At 38.6% G+C, this 22,068-nt stretch overlaps 1 protein-coding gene across 2 annotated transcripts in view; it reads left to right on the forward strand.

Moving 5' to 3' along the window:
- LOC137195601 (EGF-like repeat and discoidin I-like domain-containing protein 3) overlaps positions 1–22,068 on the forward strand; it is a 118,904-nt gene that overhangs the window by 70,451 nt on the left and 26,385 nt on the right. For both annotated transcript variants that reach the window (XM_067608105.1, XM_067608113.1), the window contains 4 exons: positions 355–536; positions 11,323–11,478; positions 12,594–12,738; positions 12,945–13,129. In XM_067608105.1, the coding sequence (XP_067464206.1) occupies positions 355–536; positions 11,323–11,478; positions 12,594–12,738; positions 12,945–13,129 (668 nt within the window). The remainder of the gene's footprint in view (positions 1–354; positions 537–11,322; positions 11,479–12,593; positions 12,739–12,944; positions 13,130–22,068) is intronic.

Below are 22,068 nucleotides of genomic sequence, written 5' to 3' on the forward strand. Positions count from 1 at the left end.
CGAAGTAACATTGATAGTGATAAAAACAGGAGTCAGGGTGAACAAATCTATAATGATCTAAAACAGAAGGTCTCCATAGGAGGTTGTAACAGGATACAACAGCAGAGACTGAAGAAGTTGCAGTTTTATTGACCATGTCTGATCTAATACAGTACAAATAGAAGAAACTGAGGTTTTTATATCTGGGACTGAGATAAACATAACAACACTATGTTTCAAGATATGGAGGACAAAAGCATTGACATGTGGTATTTTTGAAAATCTATATGCATTCCGAAGACTGAGTTGCACATATTTTTGAGTGCTGGAAATACATGAAGGCTCATTTGTCTTTTTCTCCCTCTCTTCACTCAGAATGCTCTGGACCATTGGGCATGGAGGGCGGCATAATCTCCAACCAACAGATAACAGCCTCTTCCACCCACCGTGCTCTGTTCGGCTTGCAGAAGTGGTACCCGTACTTTGCACGCCTCAACAAGAAGGGTCTGGTCAATGCCTGGACTGCTGCCGAAAATGACAGATGGCCGTGGATACAGGTAAAGTGCGGTCACAGGACAGGCAACACACAAAGCCAGGCCAGGGACAATCTTAATTACAGACAGACCTTTTTCTCTTGTTTTTGTGGCTTTAAATTGTTTGGTTTGGTCTATATAACAGTATGTTCTCTACTGTAGACTATGACTGAGTTGTAGTTTATGGTTAGTATAAATTGTTGACTGTGAAAATGCAACAGTATAAACTTCAGAGTTAATTACAGGTACTGTAAAATTGATGGCTCACTCACTGGTAATAAAGAGCAATTAAAAATGTGAGCTGGGGGTAGAACAGATGCAGGTGTAGTCAAGTGTGAGGAACAATGTAAAAGGGCATAACTATTTTCAGCCAGTAGTTTTTGCTTCTCACAATGATTTGCTAACAGTTACTCAGCTGTGCCATCCCTAATTTTGACTTTAGTTACTTTAGGTTAATTGTGACATGCTTATATTGTAACTGCATTGACACTTGAGCTGTATTTTGTGTCATAATTTCAGTTTGGCGTTAGAGGTTCCCTAGCAAAATCAACTATGATGAATGTGATTATTTCATGCATTGATGCTTTCTCTTTGTTATGCCTCAAATGAAATGTGATCTACAAATCACTGTGCTGTCAAGAGATATTTGATTTGATTGAATTTTACACAGCATTCAACAGTAACATTAGCAGTAATTTTCCTCTTATCTGTAAAAAAGAATGAATTCAGCTTCTCTTTTTGTCCTTATAAATACCCCAGAGTGTTTCGAAGGCTGTCATCTAAATGAAATGAAAAGAAACTAGATGCTTACAAGAGAAAAGCGTTGATAAATGCAACCCTCCTTTTACTCCAGCTTTGTAAAAGTTAACCTTCATGCTGTGTCATTAGTCCGTGCTTATTGTCAAAGAACCATAGGCGAATTGATAGAATAGATTGCCTGGTGGTCCTGAATTATTTCTGCACGTCACATCCCGAGCATCTGTTTGCCAGTCCCATCCTGCCCTGATCCCATTAATTTTATTCTTTTGAGACTGTTTCAATCCCGAATAGTCATCCCACATGTTGAGAGTTACATCATTGTAAACCAAAGAACGTATATGCAGTGAGGTCTCATTGCATTTGGCAATGATTAAAGTGATTCTGTTGAGTCTTCTGCATCTCACTCACCTGCAATTTATGAACCCCAGACCTACAGTATCAGTCAAAGGTTTGGACACGCTTTCTCAATCAAGGGAATGAGAAGGTGACTGGTACTATGTGTCGAAATCATTTTCTGGATTTACATTGAGCAAATAGTCATACATTTCCAACAAATGTCAGATGATGTATAGCTATGATATATACTGTACATTTTTCCTCATATGTAATAGACAGATATGCAGATGGTGTCATACAAATTAATTATTTAACTATTTCGTTAAACATGGAATTATCAGAACATCAAATATTATAAAAAATAATGGTTTCTCAGCTTTCTTTTTTTTTTTTTTTACATTTCTCTTACTCTTGAGTCCCTTCTTTTATGACAGAAATGTTGACAGCAACCTTTGAAGTGGGCTGTTATCAGATAAATGATACACAGACACTGAACCGTGAACAAAATATAATAGAAAAAACATGCCACACCGTGACAGCGTGATGGAGAAACAGAAACTGTACCTAACAACAAGAGAATAGTAAGACAGGGCAAAAATGAAAAAAAAATTAATTTGTAAAAAGGCGAGTGAAAGTGAGAGAGACAGAGTCAAAGCAACAGTCAACATGAGTGAGTGGGAAAAGGAGCCTGGCACATGCAGAGGGTGAGGAGAACGGGACATAAAACATTCAGGCGGTTTGTTTGACTTTAATGATGCCACGTGGGATGTTGCGCGGGATGCTTTAGGCATTGTGTGTTTCTGCGGAGGGCCTGGATAATTGGGATGTGAGTACAGAGGTGCACAGTCATGTCAGTGTTTTGGGATTATGCTAAGGAGTCTGTGGTATGTTTTTGTAGTGTAGAGTGATGCGGTGGGACTGTGTTTGCATGTCTGGCGTGTGAAGCGGGTTATACTGTACTCACAGATGACAGCCCTATCAGCAAAGAGATCAGATTTGTCTGGCTATATGTAAGGTTTTCTCTGGTGCAGTATGCATCTTTGAATGTCAGCCAGTTTTAGCGTTTTTTCCCCCTGAACCACAACAAATGAATCAAACATATAGCAACATACTTTGAATAATAGATCACAGAGTCACAGACAGGCATGCATTCACTGTATATGTGTTTGTTTGTGTTTATGTCGGTTCGTGTGTTTGTGAATTGTGCACGCGTGAGCGTGCCACTGTACACACATCTATGTTGCGCAATAATATAATTTTTTTCACAGCCTCGCCATGACGGGCTCACACATAAAATTGCATTTGAACACTCCAGGGAAATATACCGCAGGTCTGACCAATATCAGCAAAAATATAGCTCCAGCCAGCTGTGTTGGAGGAATGAAACAATCCAAATCACTTGTGAAGGCTGAAAGGATCTATACCAAGTTTAATGGGAGTTAAACAGTTAATGACATCATTTTCAGATGCAGATCTTCATCACATTGGCTTGCATGTGCTGATACATACAGTACCAGTCAAAAGTTTGGACACCGCTTGCCATTGCCTTGAATGAGAAAGTGTGTCCAAACTTTTGATTGGTACTGTATAAATAAAACCTGCCTAGAATGTAATTCAGTGTCTGTCTTGGGAGATTTTCCCTTTTCATTCCAGAATAACATGAGATAATAAAAAATTCAACTCTACAGTCTGTTATGTAGTTCAGATACAGTATGACCCTGAGAAATGCTTTTTCATCACAGTTTATTTTAGAATCCCAGCATGACTGCAATATGCAATAATTAAATAAAGCGCCACAGAACAAAATGTGTTTTCTGCATTTTTAGACTGAATGTTATCATATTTTCTACCTAAACCTATTCTTAGATGAAAAAGTGAGTCAAGGTTCTCAGGTCTAAACCTAATTGAGCACCTTTAGCAGTGAGACTTATGACCATGTCAGCTGTAAGTAATTCATCAGTCTCTTACACAAGCTGCATAGTGAAAGCAGCACGTTAGCAGAGCAGCAGCAGCTTCAGTCCTATGTCAGTGTCTACACAGGATGTGTTCTGGCACAGTATTAAGTGTAGGTCAGCCGTGTTTTGGCAGGACTCAGAGCCCAACACACAATCAATGTAGTTACATGCAACAGAAGCATGAAAATATGCTTCAGGCCGTGGTTAGACGCGTATAGCATGAGTGAAACGTGAGCTGTCATGCAGCCTGCGTGAACACCTGTATTGATTAAAATGCAGGCGGATGAAAAGCCTTAACAGTACTGTGGTGGCCATCTCTTTCCAGGCAGAACTGTTACAAATCAGTGACAGGCTGCCTATTTCTGGTCCTGCCACAACATCTATGTGGTGTTTACATCTTAAATTTTTGTTCATACCATTTCACATCCTTTAAGCTGTTGTGTCTTAACCATCTGAGGAGCATGCTGATCCCTATGGCCAAATACAATCATAACATGCTTGCATTTCACTGGCTATTACTGTGAGGTTGTGACACTGTCAGGATTATTTTTACACTTAGAACTTGGAGAAATATTGGCTGGGTGGCCTCTCTTTAAAAAGAAGTGGAAGTGGAAGAAGTGAAGAGGCATGTAAACAATATGTTTTTGGAACATATCGTAGATGGACAGCATGTAACATTGTATAAATCAGCTAAAAGGAAGAAAAACACAAAAGGCTGTTGTAATTTGAAGTTGTGCTGTCTGTCTGCATGTGTGTGTGATAGCACGACAGTTCAAAGAGAGAGGTAAGGTTATTTCAAATGTGTGTATGAGAATGTGTGACAACAGTGCCACAGGGTTCTTTGTTTCAAGGACACAGGACAGTGTAACTGTTACAATACTCCTGCAAGTCCCTCAACAGTTTTGATCTCAGTGTACATCTTAGATGCAGTCACTCCTTTCAAGAACAGAAAATCTAGTCGCCTCTTGATGCCCTGGATAAATGAAAATATTTTGGAGCTGACACTAAAATGCCCCAAGGTGGAGCGTTTGTGGAAATCATCTAAACTCACAGTTCACCTGGAACATCTTAGGTCTCTTCTTTTGATGCAGAGGTTAAAAATTCTACATCTGCTTACTATGCTACTCTAATTGAAAACAATCAGTCCAACCCAAGAATATTGTTCAGCATTGTGAGCAGTGTCATTGATCCTCCCCCGGGCAAGATACTAGATGCCACCCCTGAGAAATGTAACAAATTCCTTTCCCTCTCTACCCAGAAGGTCTCAATTATTAGAAGTTGCATTTCTCCCCGATACTCCAATTACAGTTGAGAAGCCCTGTGCAATTTCCCACTGCTCTTTCAATCCAATCTCTCCATCTTTCACTGACTGATAATGGTAAAGAAAATGAAACCCTCAACTTGTCCTTTAGACATTCTTCCTATATCATTTTTAAAGGACGTTTTTACTACAGTTTCCCCCTCTATTCTGCAATTTTTAAACTGCTCTCTGTTGACAGATCCTGTTCCTGAATTTTTGGTTTTAGCAGATCAACTGCTTGCTTTTATTAATGAAAATAATATTTGTGAGGAAATCCAATTCGGTTTTAGAAAAAACCATAGTAGTGAAACCGTTCTTCTCAAAGTCATTAATGACTTATTGCTGTCAGCTGATACTGGCCATAAATCCATTCTTGTTCTTCTGAACAGAAGCACAGCATTCAATACCATTGACCATGATTTTCTCTTGGATTGTCTTGAAAACTGGATTGGTATCAGTGGTGCTGCTCTGAAATGGTTCAGGTCCTACCTAAAAGACAGACATTTCTGAATTGGTATCGCTAATTCTAAGTCAGCTACGTTGTGTTTTCCCTGCGGGGTGCCCCAAGGCTTGGTGCTGGGTCCAATCCTTTTATCCATTTACATGGTCCCTCTAGGCTACCTCATACGCAGACATAATATCAGTTTCCATTTTTATGCACACGGTACTCAGATCTATCTAAACTGTTACCCTGAAAACAACTATCAGAACAATGCCAACCTGCTAAACTGCCTGCATGACATCCACACATGGATGTTGCAAAATTTCAGACAGAGATATTAATCATAGGTCAAGGTAGTGCAAACAACCAAATTTCGAACAGTCTTGGTTCACTGTCTCATTCAATAACTCTTTGCAGAAATCTTGGTGTCATTTTTGATCAAAACCTCACCCTAGATAAATATATTAATTCAATGATTCAATCCTGTTTTTATTATCACAGAAAAATTTCAAGGACCATTTCTTTCTGCCAAAAATCTGGAAACTGTCATTCACGCTTTTATAACCAGTTATTGGACTACTATAATTCCCTTTTTTCTGGCATCAGCAAAAAATCCCTCTCCAGCCTCCAGCTCATCCAAAACTCTGCTGCCAGGATTTTAACTCGGTGTAGGAAACATGATCACATTTCACCGATCCTGGCTTCCCTACACTGGCTACCTGTTGCTTTTAGAATAGATTTTAAGATTTTATTGATTACTTACAAAGCCCTGAGAGGCCTTGCCCCAGGCTGTCTATCAGATTCTTATTGCCCTCTGTCCCTTCCTGCTCCCTGAGATCGTCAGATGTGTCACTTCTTGTTGTTCCAAAGTCCAGATTGATACATAAAGGTGATAGAGCCTTTGCAGACAGGACTCCTCGACTTTGGAACAACTTGCCTGAGGAGATCAGGGCTGCCAACTCTGTCTCGTCTTTTCACTGTTAAAAAACCCACTTGTTTATTATATTTTATGGCATTTTAGTTCATTTTACTCTATTTGTGTTTTTCATAATGTGCTTAGTTTTTATGGCTTTTAGTTTGTTTTTGAATTTTAAATGTGTTCTGTTTTTATTGTAAAGCACTTTGTTACTGTGTTTTGAAAAGTGCTATATAAATAGTGTTATTATTATTATTATTATTATTATTATTATTATTATTATTATTATTATGTAATCAACACGTGGGATCTTTTCACTTTAGATGTGCTTGACCTTTGTGTGTGTGTGTGTGTGTGTGTGTGTTATTTGTCCTCAAAGCTCTCTTGAGGCTCATTTTGTTGATGCCACATTTCTTGCTCGTTGATATTAATAGTGAACATCAATAAAAAATGACTACTGGCCAGTGACTAGGCTCTCATTGTAAATTAATGTGTTCACGCTTGTTTAAATAAGGATTAAAGAGCTCCAGAGAACATTTATGTAGTCATTTCTTGCTCTTCTACTGTAAAGGACTAGTGTGTAGGATTTAGTGGCATCTAGTGGTGAGGTTGCAGATTGCAACCAACTGAATACCCCTCCCCCTCCTCCTCCCCTTCCAAGCATGTGGGAGAACCTACAGTGCCTGCGAAACTTGCGAAAAACGCGAAAGGCCCACTCTAGAGCCAGGGTTGTGTTTGTCCATTCTGGGCTACTATAGAAACATGGCGATGCAACATGGCGGGCTCTGTGGAAGAGGATCTGCTCCCTCTGTAGATATAAAGGACTCATTCTAAGGTAACGAAAACACAATGATTATTATTTTCATGGGATTATACACTAATTAAAACCTACTTATGAATATTTTATTCCATTTCTGCCGAATCTGTTCTGCTAGATGCAACTAAATTCTACACACTGTGCCTTTAATTGTTAAGCAGAAGGCTTTCAGGTTCTGATGTAATTATTACTGAATCTCTTGCAGCAGCATGACAAGAACAATAAGCATTTGAGATGACACATGACATTTTTACTAATGATTCATAATTAAAATTAATTTCTGGCATGAACCTGTGTTGTGATACTGGGCTCTAAATCTTAATTAAAACAATCTAAATAACAAAATCATTGTTAAGACCAGAATTCCCTGTGCATGTTAACGTATATAGCCAGTGTCTTTGCTCATAATATAACTGGGCCCCTGTTGTTTCAAAAGACCAATTGCAAGTCAAAGACATGTTTGAAGACAAGACTGGAGTGGCAGAAGGCTCTTGAAGTTGAAGTTTGCTTTCACACTTGTTTTCTTAAGGAAACGTGACTGAGGACTGTTGCTTGCTACGCACTGACCCTTGTTGAAACTCAAAAGTGAACTGAAACTCAGAACAACAGTTATCTGTCAGTCCTATTTTTGTTGTTACATGCAGGCCAATCCACTTGACAAACTTACTGTTTCATGATTATGTCAACAGCAATGTATGTTTGAGTTTTTTAAAGACCCTAAGGTTGTCAGTGGTCTGTTCTCCTGGTTCACCTACTCATTCCCCTCACTTGAGTTTCTCCACCCATCTTCCCACTGCACCTCATCTCCTCGTTAGTTCTGTTAGTATTTAAGTCCTGTGTTTCAGTTCAGTCTTGTTGGATCCTTGTTCTGTATTGTTCAGTTTCGCTCCCCTCTGTTCCATCTGGTTTTGTTTTGTTCCGTTCTGCTGTGCCTGCATGCCTGGATCTTTATTAAAGAGACATTGTTCAGTTCTGGCTGTTTTGTCCTGCATTTTGGTCTATCTCTTGCTACTCCCCTGACAATAGGACCATGACTTAAAGTAAGATTACTGTAGAAACCAGGGCAGAACAAATCAGTGATCAGTGGTGAAATACAGCTACAGGACATAGTCAGTTCCAGCATGTTGCTGATGGTAACATGCTGAACATTTTCTCGCAGTAGTGAATGTTTTTCAGGGAGAAAACAGGTTAAATCAAACCATGCAAACAATTGGTATATCCTTTGTGTTGCAAATAGAGAAAGAGAACAGAAACAACTTGATGTAGAAGTTTTTCTTTCCTTCAGAGGCTCATGCATCTCACCAAGAGCATTTCATATACAAAATACTGTGTGTTTCAGGAAAAAGGAAATGGTGAAAGGGTAAGAGTTCATTCTAAACTTTATGTTTTGCAATTTTTCTTCTTGCTCTTGCACAAAGTCTATGTAACCAAACTTTGAGAATGCATACTTCTAATAAGGATAGAAACACTTTAGATGTTTTATAATCTGCATCTGGATCTAGAACCTCACCAAAACACACACAGTGATAGATACTTGTGCTGATTTTTGAAAAACATCTGAATCATGGTAATATCATGTCTTTGTACATGGAAATTGTGGCCGTGTTTCTCAGGGGGTGTCACTTTTACACGTCCCTGTGTGCATTTTATGCATTTTAGGTTAATTGTCTCTCACACTGAGCCAATTTCCTTATAATTGACACATATAAGTCTGTAGACAAAGGTCTGCACATGGAGGATGTTTCCTAACGATGCCTCACTCAAACAAATAAATGCATCACTATTATCGCTGAAGTGACAGAGGTGTGTTTCTGAGGCGTCATTAAAAATGTGAAAGATCACCCCAATTACCCCAGCAGTGGCCTTTTAGTGACAGGGCTGCTAATTAGTCAGAGAAGTGTCTGTCTCCATGGAGAAAACTGAGAAGAACGAAGAAACGCTATGAATGAGAAAGAGTGGGTCATTGCAGCTCTGAGCCTCTAAGAGGGGTCCTTATGTATAATTAACTTGATACATTGGTTTAAGTATGTAGAAAAAATATGTGTAATTGAGTCTTGTCTCTACAAATGGAAATTAGCAAGAAAATCCACACTCCAGTACAATTATTATACATTACTCCATTGGTTTTTGACAGTGCAGACAAGGCTGGTGACATAAACAGTTCTTTTCTTGTGCTGTATCCGTAAGAGCCAATACTCTAATCTTTAAAGTCCTCAAGAGACACAGTTTTTAGTTCTTTTTTTCATTAACAGAAAAGGAGAGTACAACTTAGCAGGCTCAGACTATCTGTTTGAGCTTTTGCACTTAAAAATTTTACTTGTAAATTGCCTTATTTCATAGTAATGCTAACATTTCTGCACCGGAAAATGAGCTCAAGCCCCCAGAATACCATCCTGAAAACGGTCACATTGTCGGTGAAGACAGACTTCTATTTCTTTTGGATGAGCTTTAAAACTGTTCATGTGTTTAAATAGGAAACCTTTCCAGCTTCACAAATATGCACTGAAATTCAGACTTTTTTGTTTGCAATCAATCAGTCATTGATTTTTTTGTCTAGTCTATTTCATAGGAGTAATACAAATTCTCTTTTATTGTAATCTGCCTTTCTTTTTTAGGTTTGGCCATTCCAGGTTAATGAAAGACTAGAAAGGCTAGTTAGCTGTGTTTTTACATTTTGTAAGAGGGTAAGATACATTAGGGAAATTGCCTTTTTTTCCCCAAAAAGATAGTGGCTTGGTGTGAACATTGTGCCAGAAGGATTAATGAATAATTCTCATCACCATTTATTTGCTTTATCTTATTTGTCATGGAATATCACACGTGTGTTACAATATTATAATGTTGAAATTGCCTTGTTATCCTGCCCTACTTTTGTGTCAATATTAATATTCACTGTAGAAATAGGATGTGTGTGTGTGTGTGTGTGTGTGTGTGTGTGTGTGTGTGTGTGTGTGTGTGTGTGTGTGTGTGTGTGTGTGTGAGTACTGTACATGCGTGTATGTTTGAGTAACCCATCACAGCCACCACTTAGTCACCACAGGCTTCCTCATGTTGTCACAGTGAAGTAAACTGTCATCAGCTGTCATCAGCTGTTACCAAAAAATAACAAATAACTCGTAAGACTTTTCTCATTTTTTAAACAAGTTCACCAGAATTACAGGGTGACCAAGGCACTTTTATAGTCAACCAGCAATAATAGTTTTAAAACATAGACTGTTTCCAGACATTACTCATAGGTCTCTGAAGCTCCCTGCCAGCCTGACAGTAATTTGAAGCAGGTGGTGCAAATTTTGGCAGATGTGCCAGCCTGTGTTGAGCTAAAGCACCAACGACCACTACTTGAGGCTGTCAATCAAACAAGAATGCTGCGAAATGCATTGAAATGTATCGCTCTTTAACCTTTAACCATTTTTTTTTATTACCACCAAGATGTACGATATAAGATGTGAAATTGATTATGGAAACCATTTTGACCAGTCACCGAGACCTTAGTGAGAGAAGCTGAAATTTTTTGGATCTCTTAGGAGCCATCATGTAGTGGACATTGGTGAAGTTTTGGCCATACGATATGTTGCCCACTTTTTTTTTTTTAAAGATATACAGAAAAGAAATGAAAGGAAACTTGTACAATTAAACCTGCACTTTGCATTTTTAAGGACCAGATAAATAAATGATCAACTTTTCTATTGTAAAATAAGCATTATGGATTTGTAGTAATTTAGAATGCTGGCATGTAAACACAAAAACATAAATTAAAAATCTAAACCCATCCACTGATCACAATATCTGTAACTCTGCCAAACATATTGCTGCTAATTTGTAAGATAAACATTTGTATAAAATGCGCATTGTTTGCTGAAATTGATAAATACTCTATTAAAGTTGTCTGTCAGTGAAAAGCATGCCAAAGCGAATCTTAAAGTAGTGTGAAACACGTCCGCCGTGCTTAGATAATAATGATCTTGCTTTGTGGGCGCTAAGCAGGATCTATGGAAGCATTCATCACTTTCCTCTTTCTGAGCTCTCGCTTTGCCTCGTGGCTCTCCAAGCCGCTTTACATTGGCACTATATTGACAGTCTGCGCAGGGTTGACAGACTGGATCTGGAGCGTGAGGATTGATTAAATGTTCCATTTGATCACAGACTTTCTGAATAAGATGGATGGGCCTGACAAAAAAGATACAAGGGGGTGAATTGATTCCCATGCCCATACTGCCCATTCACACGTACACATTCATAGTCTCTGAGAAGCTTGTAATTTCTTGATTTTTTTTTTTTTCCACAGATTAACCTGCAGAGGAGAATGAGGGTCACAGGCCTAATTACCCAGGGTGCAAAGCGTATTGGCAGCCCAGAGTACGTCAAGTCTTACAAAGTAGCCTACAGTGATGACGGGAAGACCTGGAGGACATACAAAGTCAAGAGCAAAGATGAGGATATGGTGAGACACACGCGTCAGCACACAAACACAAGTGTAGATGCCCCATGTCATTTTTCCATTCTTTTTCCTTTACCCTCTCAGTCTGTAATAAACAGACAAAGCTACACACATGCACACACACACACACACACACACACACACACACATGTGCACACACAGCAACTAGAGGCTGTGCACTCAGTCAAGGGCAGGGTGGAGGACATGATGAGATGGCTTTTTAATTAGCTAGCACACACCGGGCCCATCTTACTGCCCCTTACCCCCCTCCACTTTTATGACTTCTAGATTGAATTTTTATACTATTTGGGGATGAAGAGCCACCAAATAGGCCACACGGTGTTCTATCATGCCTGACAGCAAACCGCGGCTGTCCTCTATTTGGCCCAGCTCCAAATGACCCCGACCTCCAAACTTCTCAAATTTATTACATAGAACAATGAGCCTGGACTTGAATATTCTGTAATCTCAATGTTGTTTTCTTGTCTGTCTTGTATTTTTCTTTTTCTTTGTCTTTTTTGGCATGTTTCAAAATTTTGAAAAAATTTGTATGTTTGAGTGTGCATTTGTATTTATGGGGGTGGAGGTTGTAACTGTATGAGCAGTATGGAGCAAATAACCTGTAAGTCCTGTCAGTGTATTTGAGGTAGTTAATATAAGTTGTCTGTTATTTTTATCATTGACCTGTTGCCATCCAGTGACAGAGTCTATTTCATGTATCGCATGAAAACACATAGCTCTATCTCTCACTTGTTTTCTCCTTCTCTGTTGCCTTCTCTCTGTACCTCACACATACAGTACATTGGTCACTCAAATCAGAGAGTCTCTGTCAGACTATCTCAGGTCATTTGGATAAAACACTCCAGAAGGTATAGCAATACAATTGGACCACTAATTTAAAACACACCACTGTGCTTATAAATTACGGGCTCAAATGGTGCGGGAAATTGTCTATTTTTCCCTGTAATTCTAGCTCATTGACCTTGAATGACAGCAATTTGTTGAGTGTGGAGTAGACACCAGAGACAGCGCCGGATAGACTGCCACATTATGGTAAAACTGATCTGCTTCTCCATCCTCCACGACCCCATCTGCTGTTATTTCATCCCTTGCAACAGATTTTCAGAGGAAATGTCGATAACAACGCTCCATCAGCCAACTCCTTCACCCCTCCCATTGAAGCCCAGTATGTGCGCATTTATCCCCAAGTCTGCAGGAGGCACTGTACCTTACGCATGGAGCTGCTTGGATGTGAGCTAACAGGTGAGTGAGCTGAGCTCGTCATCCAGCTGTACACACAAATTAATCATAAAATGATGTGAAAAGCTGTTGCAGAATGCCTCCTGCACAGTTGTTTTATGTTCTGTTGGCTACTGTATGTGGTAACAACACTGAGAAATATACTTGATTTGTTGGGATTGTACAGTCAGAAAAACAAAAACAAATCTGTTTGTTTTTGTTGTTGCCAGGCTGCTCTGAACCACTAGGAATGAAGTCAGGTCATGTCCAGGACTATCAGGTAACAGCTTCCAGCATCTTCAGGACACTCAACATGGACATGTTCACTTGGGAGCCAGGAAAGGCCCGTTTGGACAAGCAGGGCAAGGTCAATGCTTGGACAGCTGGACACAGTGACCAGTCACAGTGGCTACAGGTAAGAAATTATCTGAGCTAAATCTGTTATCTATTGTAACTGCTGTAATGATTAGATCAGTATATTAGCAGGGAAATGAATAACAGACTGCAGGTTTCTAGCAGATAGCTGGCTTTCATTCTGCTAAAGGATTAGCTCTTACCTTCCTGGCATAGGAATTGATGGTGTGTAAATGGTAATGCATGCCAATGGATTCAATTATATTTCATACGGAAAGACTTCATTTATGTGTACAGTGTCAGTTGTGAATGAAATTGTATCTCCAAATCCTACCTCTATTACCTTGCTCTCAGTATTATTCTTAGAAACAGTAAGTAATCTGTAGTCATGTCTTTTTTTTTTTATTCTTTTTTTTCATGCAAGTCTAATCCAACACCCACACTGCCCCTGTTGGATGAGTTTTAGCCCTGTTATCTTTGGCTTTGGCCCAGAATTTCTATCTCTTTTGAAACCAGCCAATCCATTTGTTTTCATTACAGTAACTGATGGCTGAAAATGTCTCCTGAAAGGGACAAGACACGTCTCTAAGTGAACATTTACACCTCAGTTTTTCTGCTTAACAATATATGAGATTGATGGAGGCCCAGGGAGTTCAAGATACATATCAACCAGGCTCAGTCATGCCCAATATGCCCTCATATATGGTCTCATATATTGGATTTTTTGGTGTGTTTTTTTAAGATAAAGGGCAGTAAATGCTCACTGCTTTTAGAGCGAGAAACCACATCTTACTTCAAGCTGTAAAACAGATAGCATAGAAGGAATTGTGATGTGGATCATCTTCTCAGGGAATTGAAGATCAGAGTGATTTCTTTGATTTCTTGGCCTTTCTGCCGCACTCGCTCCACGCATACCGCCTCCCAAGCAGTGACACAGTAGTCACACTGACTTGTCTGGCCATTATTAGATTGGTCTTGAGTCAGATATGTTTTTTATTACACTGAAAGCTTTTTTTTTTTTTGCCGAGGTTGAGGGTATGCATGTCTATGCGTTGTAGGAGACAGGTACTTAGGCAGGCCCCATCCAGGCCAGGGAGCTCGGCTAAGCAAAATTGATTGCTGTGGGTAAAGGAAAACTTGTGGTCTCATATTACATGCTGTGCCGGCAGAAAAGGGGAGATGCTATGCAGACGCAGTGAGAAAATCAATGGCTTCCACTGCCAAGGACCATTTCTGTGCACACAGGCATATACAATATCCAGCTTCTGAAAAGTAAACATTAAGACTTATATACTGCATCGTGCTTGCTCGCATTTGCACTGATACAGCTGTTGGAACTGACCAATCTTGTAGTGATCGCCTCATATGCATTTTTTAAACTTCCACAATCAGTGTCTTCTTTTTGCTTGTTGCCATGGCAAACAATTGATTCTCAGTGACATTACTGAATGACTTTAAACCTTACAGATTAATGGAATTAATCAGCCTTAATGACAAATTAAGTATTCCTATTAATCAAGACAGCTGCTCTGCTGGGCAGTGGAAGCAGTAGGAAACTCTTTACAGACACCGAATATCAAACTGGATTTCTTGATGCATGAGATCCACTTAAATAGAAAGCAGTGGAGTCATCGGCTGAAACAGATTTTGACTTATAGCCTGCTCTGAATACTTATTTGTTGTTGTCTTTGTTATAGTTGTTTGCTTCAATACATATATTATTATTATGTTATTTTGTAATTTCTGAAGAGTTCTGTATCTCTGATCACATTACATGCTTCTCACCAGCCATGTCTGTTTGACAAGACATTGACAATTAATTATTTTTCATCATTTGAGATTATGGATTTAATTAGCACATTGCTCCAATGAGTTATGTCCATCATAGCAATGGATAGCTCAAATATTTGATGAATCATTTGAATGTAATGATTGGATTTAACAAGCTGAGACCATTCCATCAGATTTGAAATTTTTTGCTGGCAAAATGCTATAAAATCTTAAGCAAACACCAAGAACTGGACCTATTCAGGGACCATCCAAGCTAAAGTTATTCTGGCCTGGCAGGAGATAAAATTACACAGAGGGAGACAGAACCAGAATCTTTCAAAATGTTTTCATGAGAGGAGCTGAAGCTGTCAGGCTGAGCTGCCAAGTGTTCCAGCTGACATAGGCTGATTAGTTGATTATGCGCATTAACATGACCACATAGCAAAGTTGCCAGAGAAACAGTAGCTACTTTTCAGTGTCCCTGTTAATGTAACTCATGCACTGCAAAAGAACAATCCCAGGACTGTGGAAAGTTTTTGAGTTGATTTTGGTAAACATTCCTCAGACTAGTCTTTATTTTGTCAGATATTTTTTTTATTTTGTCTTGGTCCTCGTCAAATGTCCTTGTTAGTTTTCATCATATTTAGTCAACCTCATCCTGTTTTTTTGTATGTTTGTATGTATCTCCACTCCATTCAAACACACCTGGACTCATTCACATCTTCTGTCTCTGCTTTGGTATGCTTTAGTATACATAATAGCATCATCGGCAGGCCAGAATGTTAACATGAGAAACTGGAAAGATGGTACATGATTTGCATGAGGCCATTTCATTTTAATATATAACATAAAACTTGAAATTATTATATGAAACTTATGTTTGAATAAGTTTAACAGTGGTCCAGTTTGTAATGAAATTCTGACATCAATCTCAGTCTAAAAATGCGGTTTGAGAACATAAATTATTAGCTGATGTTCTGAGTTTAAGCTGCACTGTGAATATTTAGAGACTGTTCACACTTAAGAGACTGCAGAGATGTTTGGTGTAGAGAATGAATGCCTAATTGATTTTAAAAGAATGTTTACAATATTTATGCTTCTACAAAGACAAACTTTTCACTTTAATTTATTTTCTGTTGTTGAAATAAGCAATAAATAAGCAAATTATAAAAAATATTAGTAGAGCAAGTTATATAGTCAGTCTCAGTCTACTTGCAGCTTAACATGCATGTGTTCAACTTTATTCATCCACTTAACACTGACATACTTGTAACTCTTTCACATATAAAGGTATCATTTTAATACAGTGCTAGATGTCGGCTGGTTGACAGTGTATTATTTAAAATAGGTTGAAAAAGATCACAGATCAAAGATCAAATTGTATTCACTTGAATAAATGTTAAGCATGTTTTCCCACTCTTTTACACAGTAAGCTTTCAAATCCCTGTGGTAAACACAGGAAATAAGATATGGTCCTTTAGTTTGCTTTGGTTGGGTGCCATCTCTTAGCCTTGTATATAACTGTATCTAACCCTTTAGTTAGCTACAGTAGAGTTTCCAGTGCCTCGTAAACTACAGCTGTGCACACTCTAACTACAGAAGATATATATACTCCATCACTTAACACTTTATAGTATATTCACTTAAATATTGTTTTCTCTCATATCAGGGAATTCTCCTCTTCTGTCACATAGCATTTAAACATAACAGTTTAGGTGACGTACAGTATAGGGAGCATATACTAGCATTAGCGGTAGAATGGTTCACAAGTGAAACAAAAAGAAACGTTCTTAATATTATTGGACATGTGCCACATACTGTAGCTGCATCTCATGTCTGTGTTTCACATTATTTTTAGCCCCCTCTTCTTTTGTCTCTCACAAGCTCAGTTCATGATAAACTGCAACTGCACCTGTGAGATATAATTCAGCACAATAAAAAAAAGCCTTATTGCATTCTACATCCTTACAATGCATTTTATGTACATCTGTACAGTAAATAAAGACAAGGTGTACATTTTTTTTATCTCTTTATTTTTTAATTCCAACATGTACTGTACAATTGTATGTCTTGTGTAAACATGGCCTTGACATCGATAGTGCCGAATGAAGCACTTCATTTTTGCAACTTGTTAAATTTATTTGTACCTTGCAAAGGTGACAAAACATGCTATGAAAGTAAATCTGTTCTGGTGGTTCATTTGTTATCCCCTGTCTCAAAGGTTTTCACACCCAATTGTCTCCTTGAAGTGATAAATATGTGTGGTGTGCGGCTGTGGCAACCTGATAATCACTTCTGCCTCTGATGATGCAGAGTGAGCTCAAACTTGTGTGTGAAAACTTTGAAAGAGCTACATTAGCCCCTTTGCTAATGGTACATTGGTGTTCATGTTAAATTCAGCATGCAGTCACACATCAGCTAATGCATTAATGTAGTACGAGCAGTAACATGACATCCTTTTCCTGACAAGTCATTAATGTGACTGACGAGGTTATGTAAGTCATCATAGATAAGTACACCAAATTTTTACATACAACTTTACTTGTGTTATCAACATCTATAGATAGAAAGCCAGTATAGTTACAGATGACTCAAACTTCTGAGACACAAAATATAATTTTCTTGTTTTACTGAAGATTTACCCACGGTTGGACCCAAAAACAAACACTCAGCTGCAGGAACTTGAGTAAATGTAGGCTAACATATGCAAAACAGAGCACACACAATTACGCAAATTACATCTGTGAGAGTAGAGGTTTGCATAGGCAGCTGCTGAGGTAAATAGTGGCAGTTTAGCAGGTAAAGCATTGCATGCACATGGGTTTCTCTGCTGGAACACACAGGACCAAGGAGAAAGCACAGTGGGAGACTATAAACCAAGACAAGCAAGACAAAGACAAGTAGAGAGACGTAAGTGAAATTATCAGTCACAGTCACAGCTGGTATTACTCTACTGCTAGTTAAGCTGCATACATTTGCTGATTGCCAGTATCACACTTTCTTTTAACTGGTGTCAGTCGATAGTGAAAGCATGCTCAAGGAGGCAATTTCTGATCATTGAGGAAATGATCATACCCTTACTCTTGATGACTTAAGTGACAATTAGGGTGGAGCACGGGTACACAATATTGTAGTCCAGGTAAAAAGGTTGTAAGAACAGTGAATGGCATTGTCACAAATGTTCAGTTTTTGATGAAACTGTGTAAGAAGTTGGCTATCCTTAGAAAACGTTACAACTGTATGAGAGAATTGGGTTTCAGCCATTTGTTTCCCAACTTTGGCAGAATCCATTTGTGCATGGCCAGCAGAGATGATTAACCCCAGCAAGGAGGTAGTCGAGACACATTCACACTTGTTGGCTAAGACAAAAAAACACTTCCCCACCCCGAAAGACCTTGCAGACTCATTGAATATGGTCTGAAGAGACCAGCAGAAAATGACATCCATAAACACAAAGACAAAGTATTTGAGCTTCTCATGTAGAACGTTGTTGATGAGTGCTTTGAACACAGCAAGAGGGCCTAAATGGTATCACAAAATATGATGACATCTGTGTGGCTGTCTTCCACTCATTCCCATTATGAATGAATACAAGATGACAAGTGTGCTCAAACTTTGCGAAGATGGTGGCTTCCTGCACGATCTCAAGAAGAGGATAGAGGTCCGTTGTTGTTATAGTGTTAGAGTACATTTATAATCAATGCAGTGCCAGCAGGCAGATACAAAGAAGTATTTTTCCACAATTATCATTTTGGGCCTTGTAGAAGAGTGCAGTCTAGGAGAGATAATGCCTTGCAGAATGATATGCGGCTATAGCTCAGGAGGAAGAGCAGGTTGTCCACTAATCAGAAGATCGGTGGTTTGAGTCCAGGTTCCTCCAGTCTGCATGTCAAAGTGTCCTTGAGTAAGATAATGAACAAATTGCTCCTGATTGCTGTGCCATCAGTGTGTGAATGATTAGATTCCCTCTGATGGGCAGGTTGGGACTTTGCATGGTGGCCCATGCCATCAGCATATGAATGTGTGTGAATAGATGAATGGGACCCGTAGTGTAAAAAGCGTTTTGAGTGGTTGGAAGACTACAAAGATGCTATACAAGTACAGTCCATTTACCATTTATGCTCTGTCATGGGCTAAAGTGGTCACTCAATGTTTATTTAATGCCTGTTTAAGATTGGCATAGTCAAGATGAATACTAGAAAGGTTTGCAAGGTCTTTCAAGATTATGTAAAATAGAGAAGATACTACCTTAGTGGACTAGAGATGGTGGTCACAGTAGTAATGGCATCCACCAGTATAGGTTTCATGGACCAGAGAGAAGTGTGACAGTCCCTAAACATTGGCATTGGATTCCACATGGATTTCCATGAGTCAAGTAGAGAGGCTTAATTCATGGTTCAAAATCCCTAAATGAAGCACTCCTTGGATCTAAAGTCTCCCTGCACCAAGGGGGTTGGCACTGGTTGCACTAGTGGAGATCACCAACTTGCTGATAGAGTGTAGTCTTGTCATGTTCAGGCTGGGCACAGTATAGGTAGCACTTCAGCTGGAAGCAACCCAATACTTCATCTGGAATGATCAATCTTGTACTGCCCAGCTGCATTGGGTCACCTTCTTCCTCTCAAACCCTCCTTATCTTGAAAGTGACAACCCCTTTTTGTCTCATTAATCTCATTAATTACAGATGGTAATTCATGAATGGTAAATTCTGCTTAACTGAGGAACTTGAGTGAATGCTGAGTAAGAAAGTATAAGTAACTACCAGAGCAGAACAGAGTACGTATAACAATCCAGCATATGACCACTGATAAGTTAATCAGTGGCACTGAGAGCCAAGACATGTATGGACATCTATGAGCCCCTCTGTTGGCCAGACAGGGGCCATAGGACCCAGGAGAAGAATTTTGGAGAGAGCGAAATATTAAATGAAATTCTCAAAAAGTTATTATATTTTGCTTACACTTTATAAGATTTTAAACAATAAGTTAAATCAAAATAAGTTCAATGTTTTGTAGCCAAGTGTACAAGCTTGCAACAATGTGGTTAATTCTATTCAGAAATAGTAGTAATTTAAATAATTCTGACTGAAAATAAGCATTCTTACATGGCAGTAATGTGAGCTGTGGAGTAAAAATTGTGAATTTCTAATAGAAATAATTACTAACAGCAAACAGTGAATCATTTTCAAGAAATTTAATTCTTTTCTTAAGTGGTTTTAATTGCATTAAATATGTTTATCAACCTGGAAGCATTTTGAAATATGTTTTATTTAAAAGTGTAATTGAGAATGTGCATGAATTAATATACTATCAAACTAAAATACCCCAGCTGTTTGCTAATGGCCTCTAAAACATTAGTGCACATTGACACTCAGAGCATTGGCCCATGCAGACTAGAGGCTAGAAGGAACAATAAGTAGACATAATGCAAGATTGATTCACGCTCAGTGCCTGTGAATGTGCATTTGTTGTAATCAAACCGGGTATTATCATTACACCAATTTTGCCGAGCACAGCTTCCTAATCAAATCGCTACCTCAAATAAAGCACTGCTGACAACAAACTCTATTTCTTTTAATCAATAGAATTAGCTGGATGTTTGTTTCATCAATTCACAGTGGAGAATGGCTTTAATTTGTCCCATTGAAACTCTCATCTCTTCTTGAGTGTTTATGCAGCAAAGATGAAGCGTGTCCTTTCTAAAAACAGAAAAGCTGCCTCCGAGAGAGTGAAGGCATTGTAGCATGAAAGGATTTAAGAGGGATTTTGATCATGTGAAATAGCAATGATCATGTCTTCATTTCAAGAACAAGACTAGAACTTTGTTGAAATTACTTGCACAGGAAATAGACAGTAAGAATTTACAGGGAACTTTCAAGAGTGAGCTGTCTTCTGTGTCCTTCAATCTTGATCGCCCCCAGTGGAAAACACAGTCCTTACAACTGTTAAACTGTAGCTATTAAATCCAGGATTTCTATTACTGTCATATATTGATCTGGCTGAAACTAGATAAAGGCACTTGTCCCTTCTAATTTGACTATTCAAAGTTCTTAACATATTAAATACATCCTTCATTGTACCAGCTGCTCAGCTTTTTATCATTATTTGTCCCACTACTCTGCACACAAAAATGAATCAATAGGAACAGCACCTGCAACCAAGTTTTGGTGCTGAACTAATTAAAGAAAGAGAATGTTAGAAGGACATTGTCTCCAGGTGGTTTCTGTCGTAATCAGTGAGAATCACAAAACCATTTAGCCACAGCTGCGAGGACAAAAAAAATGTTAAGTATGAAATATATATGAACACTTGAGCATACATTCTAATCTGTCTTGCTACATCTACATGTCAGTGCATGTAAATTTCATCTTGATTCATCCTTCACAGGAATTAACATGAGAATATTAATTATTCAACACAAGTTTTGTGGAATATACACATTTCCAACTGAGCCAACAAACAACAGTTAACTTTTTTTTTTTGTTTTACCACAAAGTTGCATTCCTACATCCATTATAAGATATACAACTGTGTCTAATATATTAACTGCATTGCATCTTCTTCCTTTTTTGTTTGTTTCACAATTTGTTGACAAGATCTGAGCTATGGCACTGCCCATTGATACACAGCTTGGAAGCCAGGATAACAGATGTAACCATGACTGCAAATTGCCTAGCCAGCGCTTGTTTTGGCAGATGTGCCAGCTCAGTTGCAGAAAGGCAAGATCAAATTTGCACCATGTTGCTGTGTACAGTGTGTGCATCATTAGACATGGCGACTTTTTGAATATGGAGGATCATATTAAGGGGATTGTTGTGGGTCATTATCAGACTTCTATGGAGAGCCATGTCAGATGGGACCCGTCTGATATCAGTTCTCTAACTGCTGGCTACCCAGTTAGAGACTCCTTTATATTACAAAATGTATTCCAATTTGAATAGACATAAATACAATATGTTGGTTCAGAGATGTTGCCTGGAGCTTTTGCTAATTCAATCATCTTGAAAACATTATCCAAGAATTCAAGAAGAATCTTAGAAAGAATCCACACTAATTTGAAAACATGTCTGATGCAAATTTCATTAAGGCATTATCGTCAGAGCCTCATTTTAATCCTGTCCAATATGGCTCTTTCTTTGCTCTATTTTATTCAATTTCCCTGCAGCTAGTATGCTGATTCAATTAGCTTCCAAATGAAGTTACGGAAGGGATGGTAAATCCATCTGCTTCC

This window comes from Thunnus thynnus, chromosome 2 (genome assembly GCF_963924715.1).
Source record: "Thunnus thynnus chromosome 2, fThuThy2.1, whole genome shotgun sequence".
Classification (NCBI taxonomy): Eukaryota; Metazoa; Chordata; class Actinopteri; order Scombriformes; family Scombridae; genus Thunnus; species Thunnus thynnus.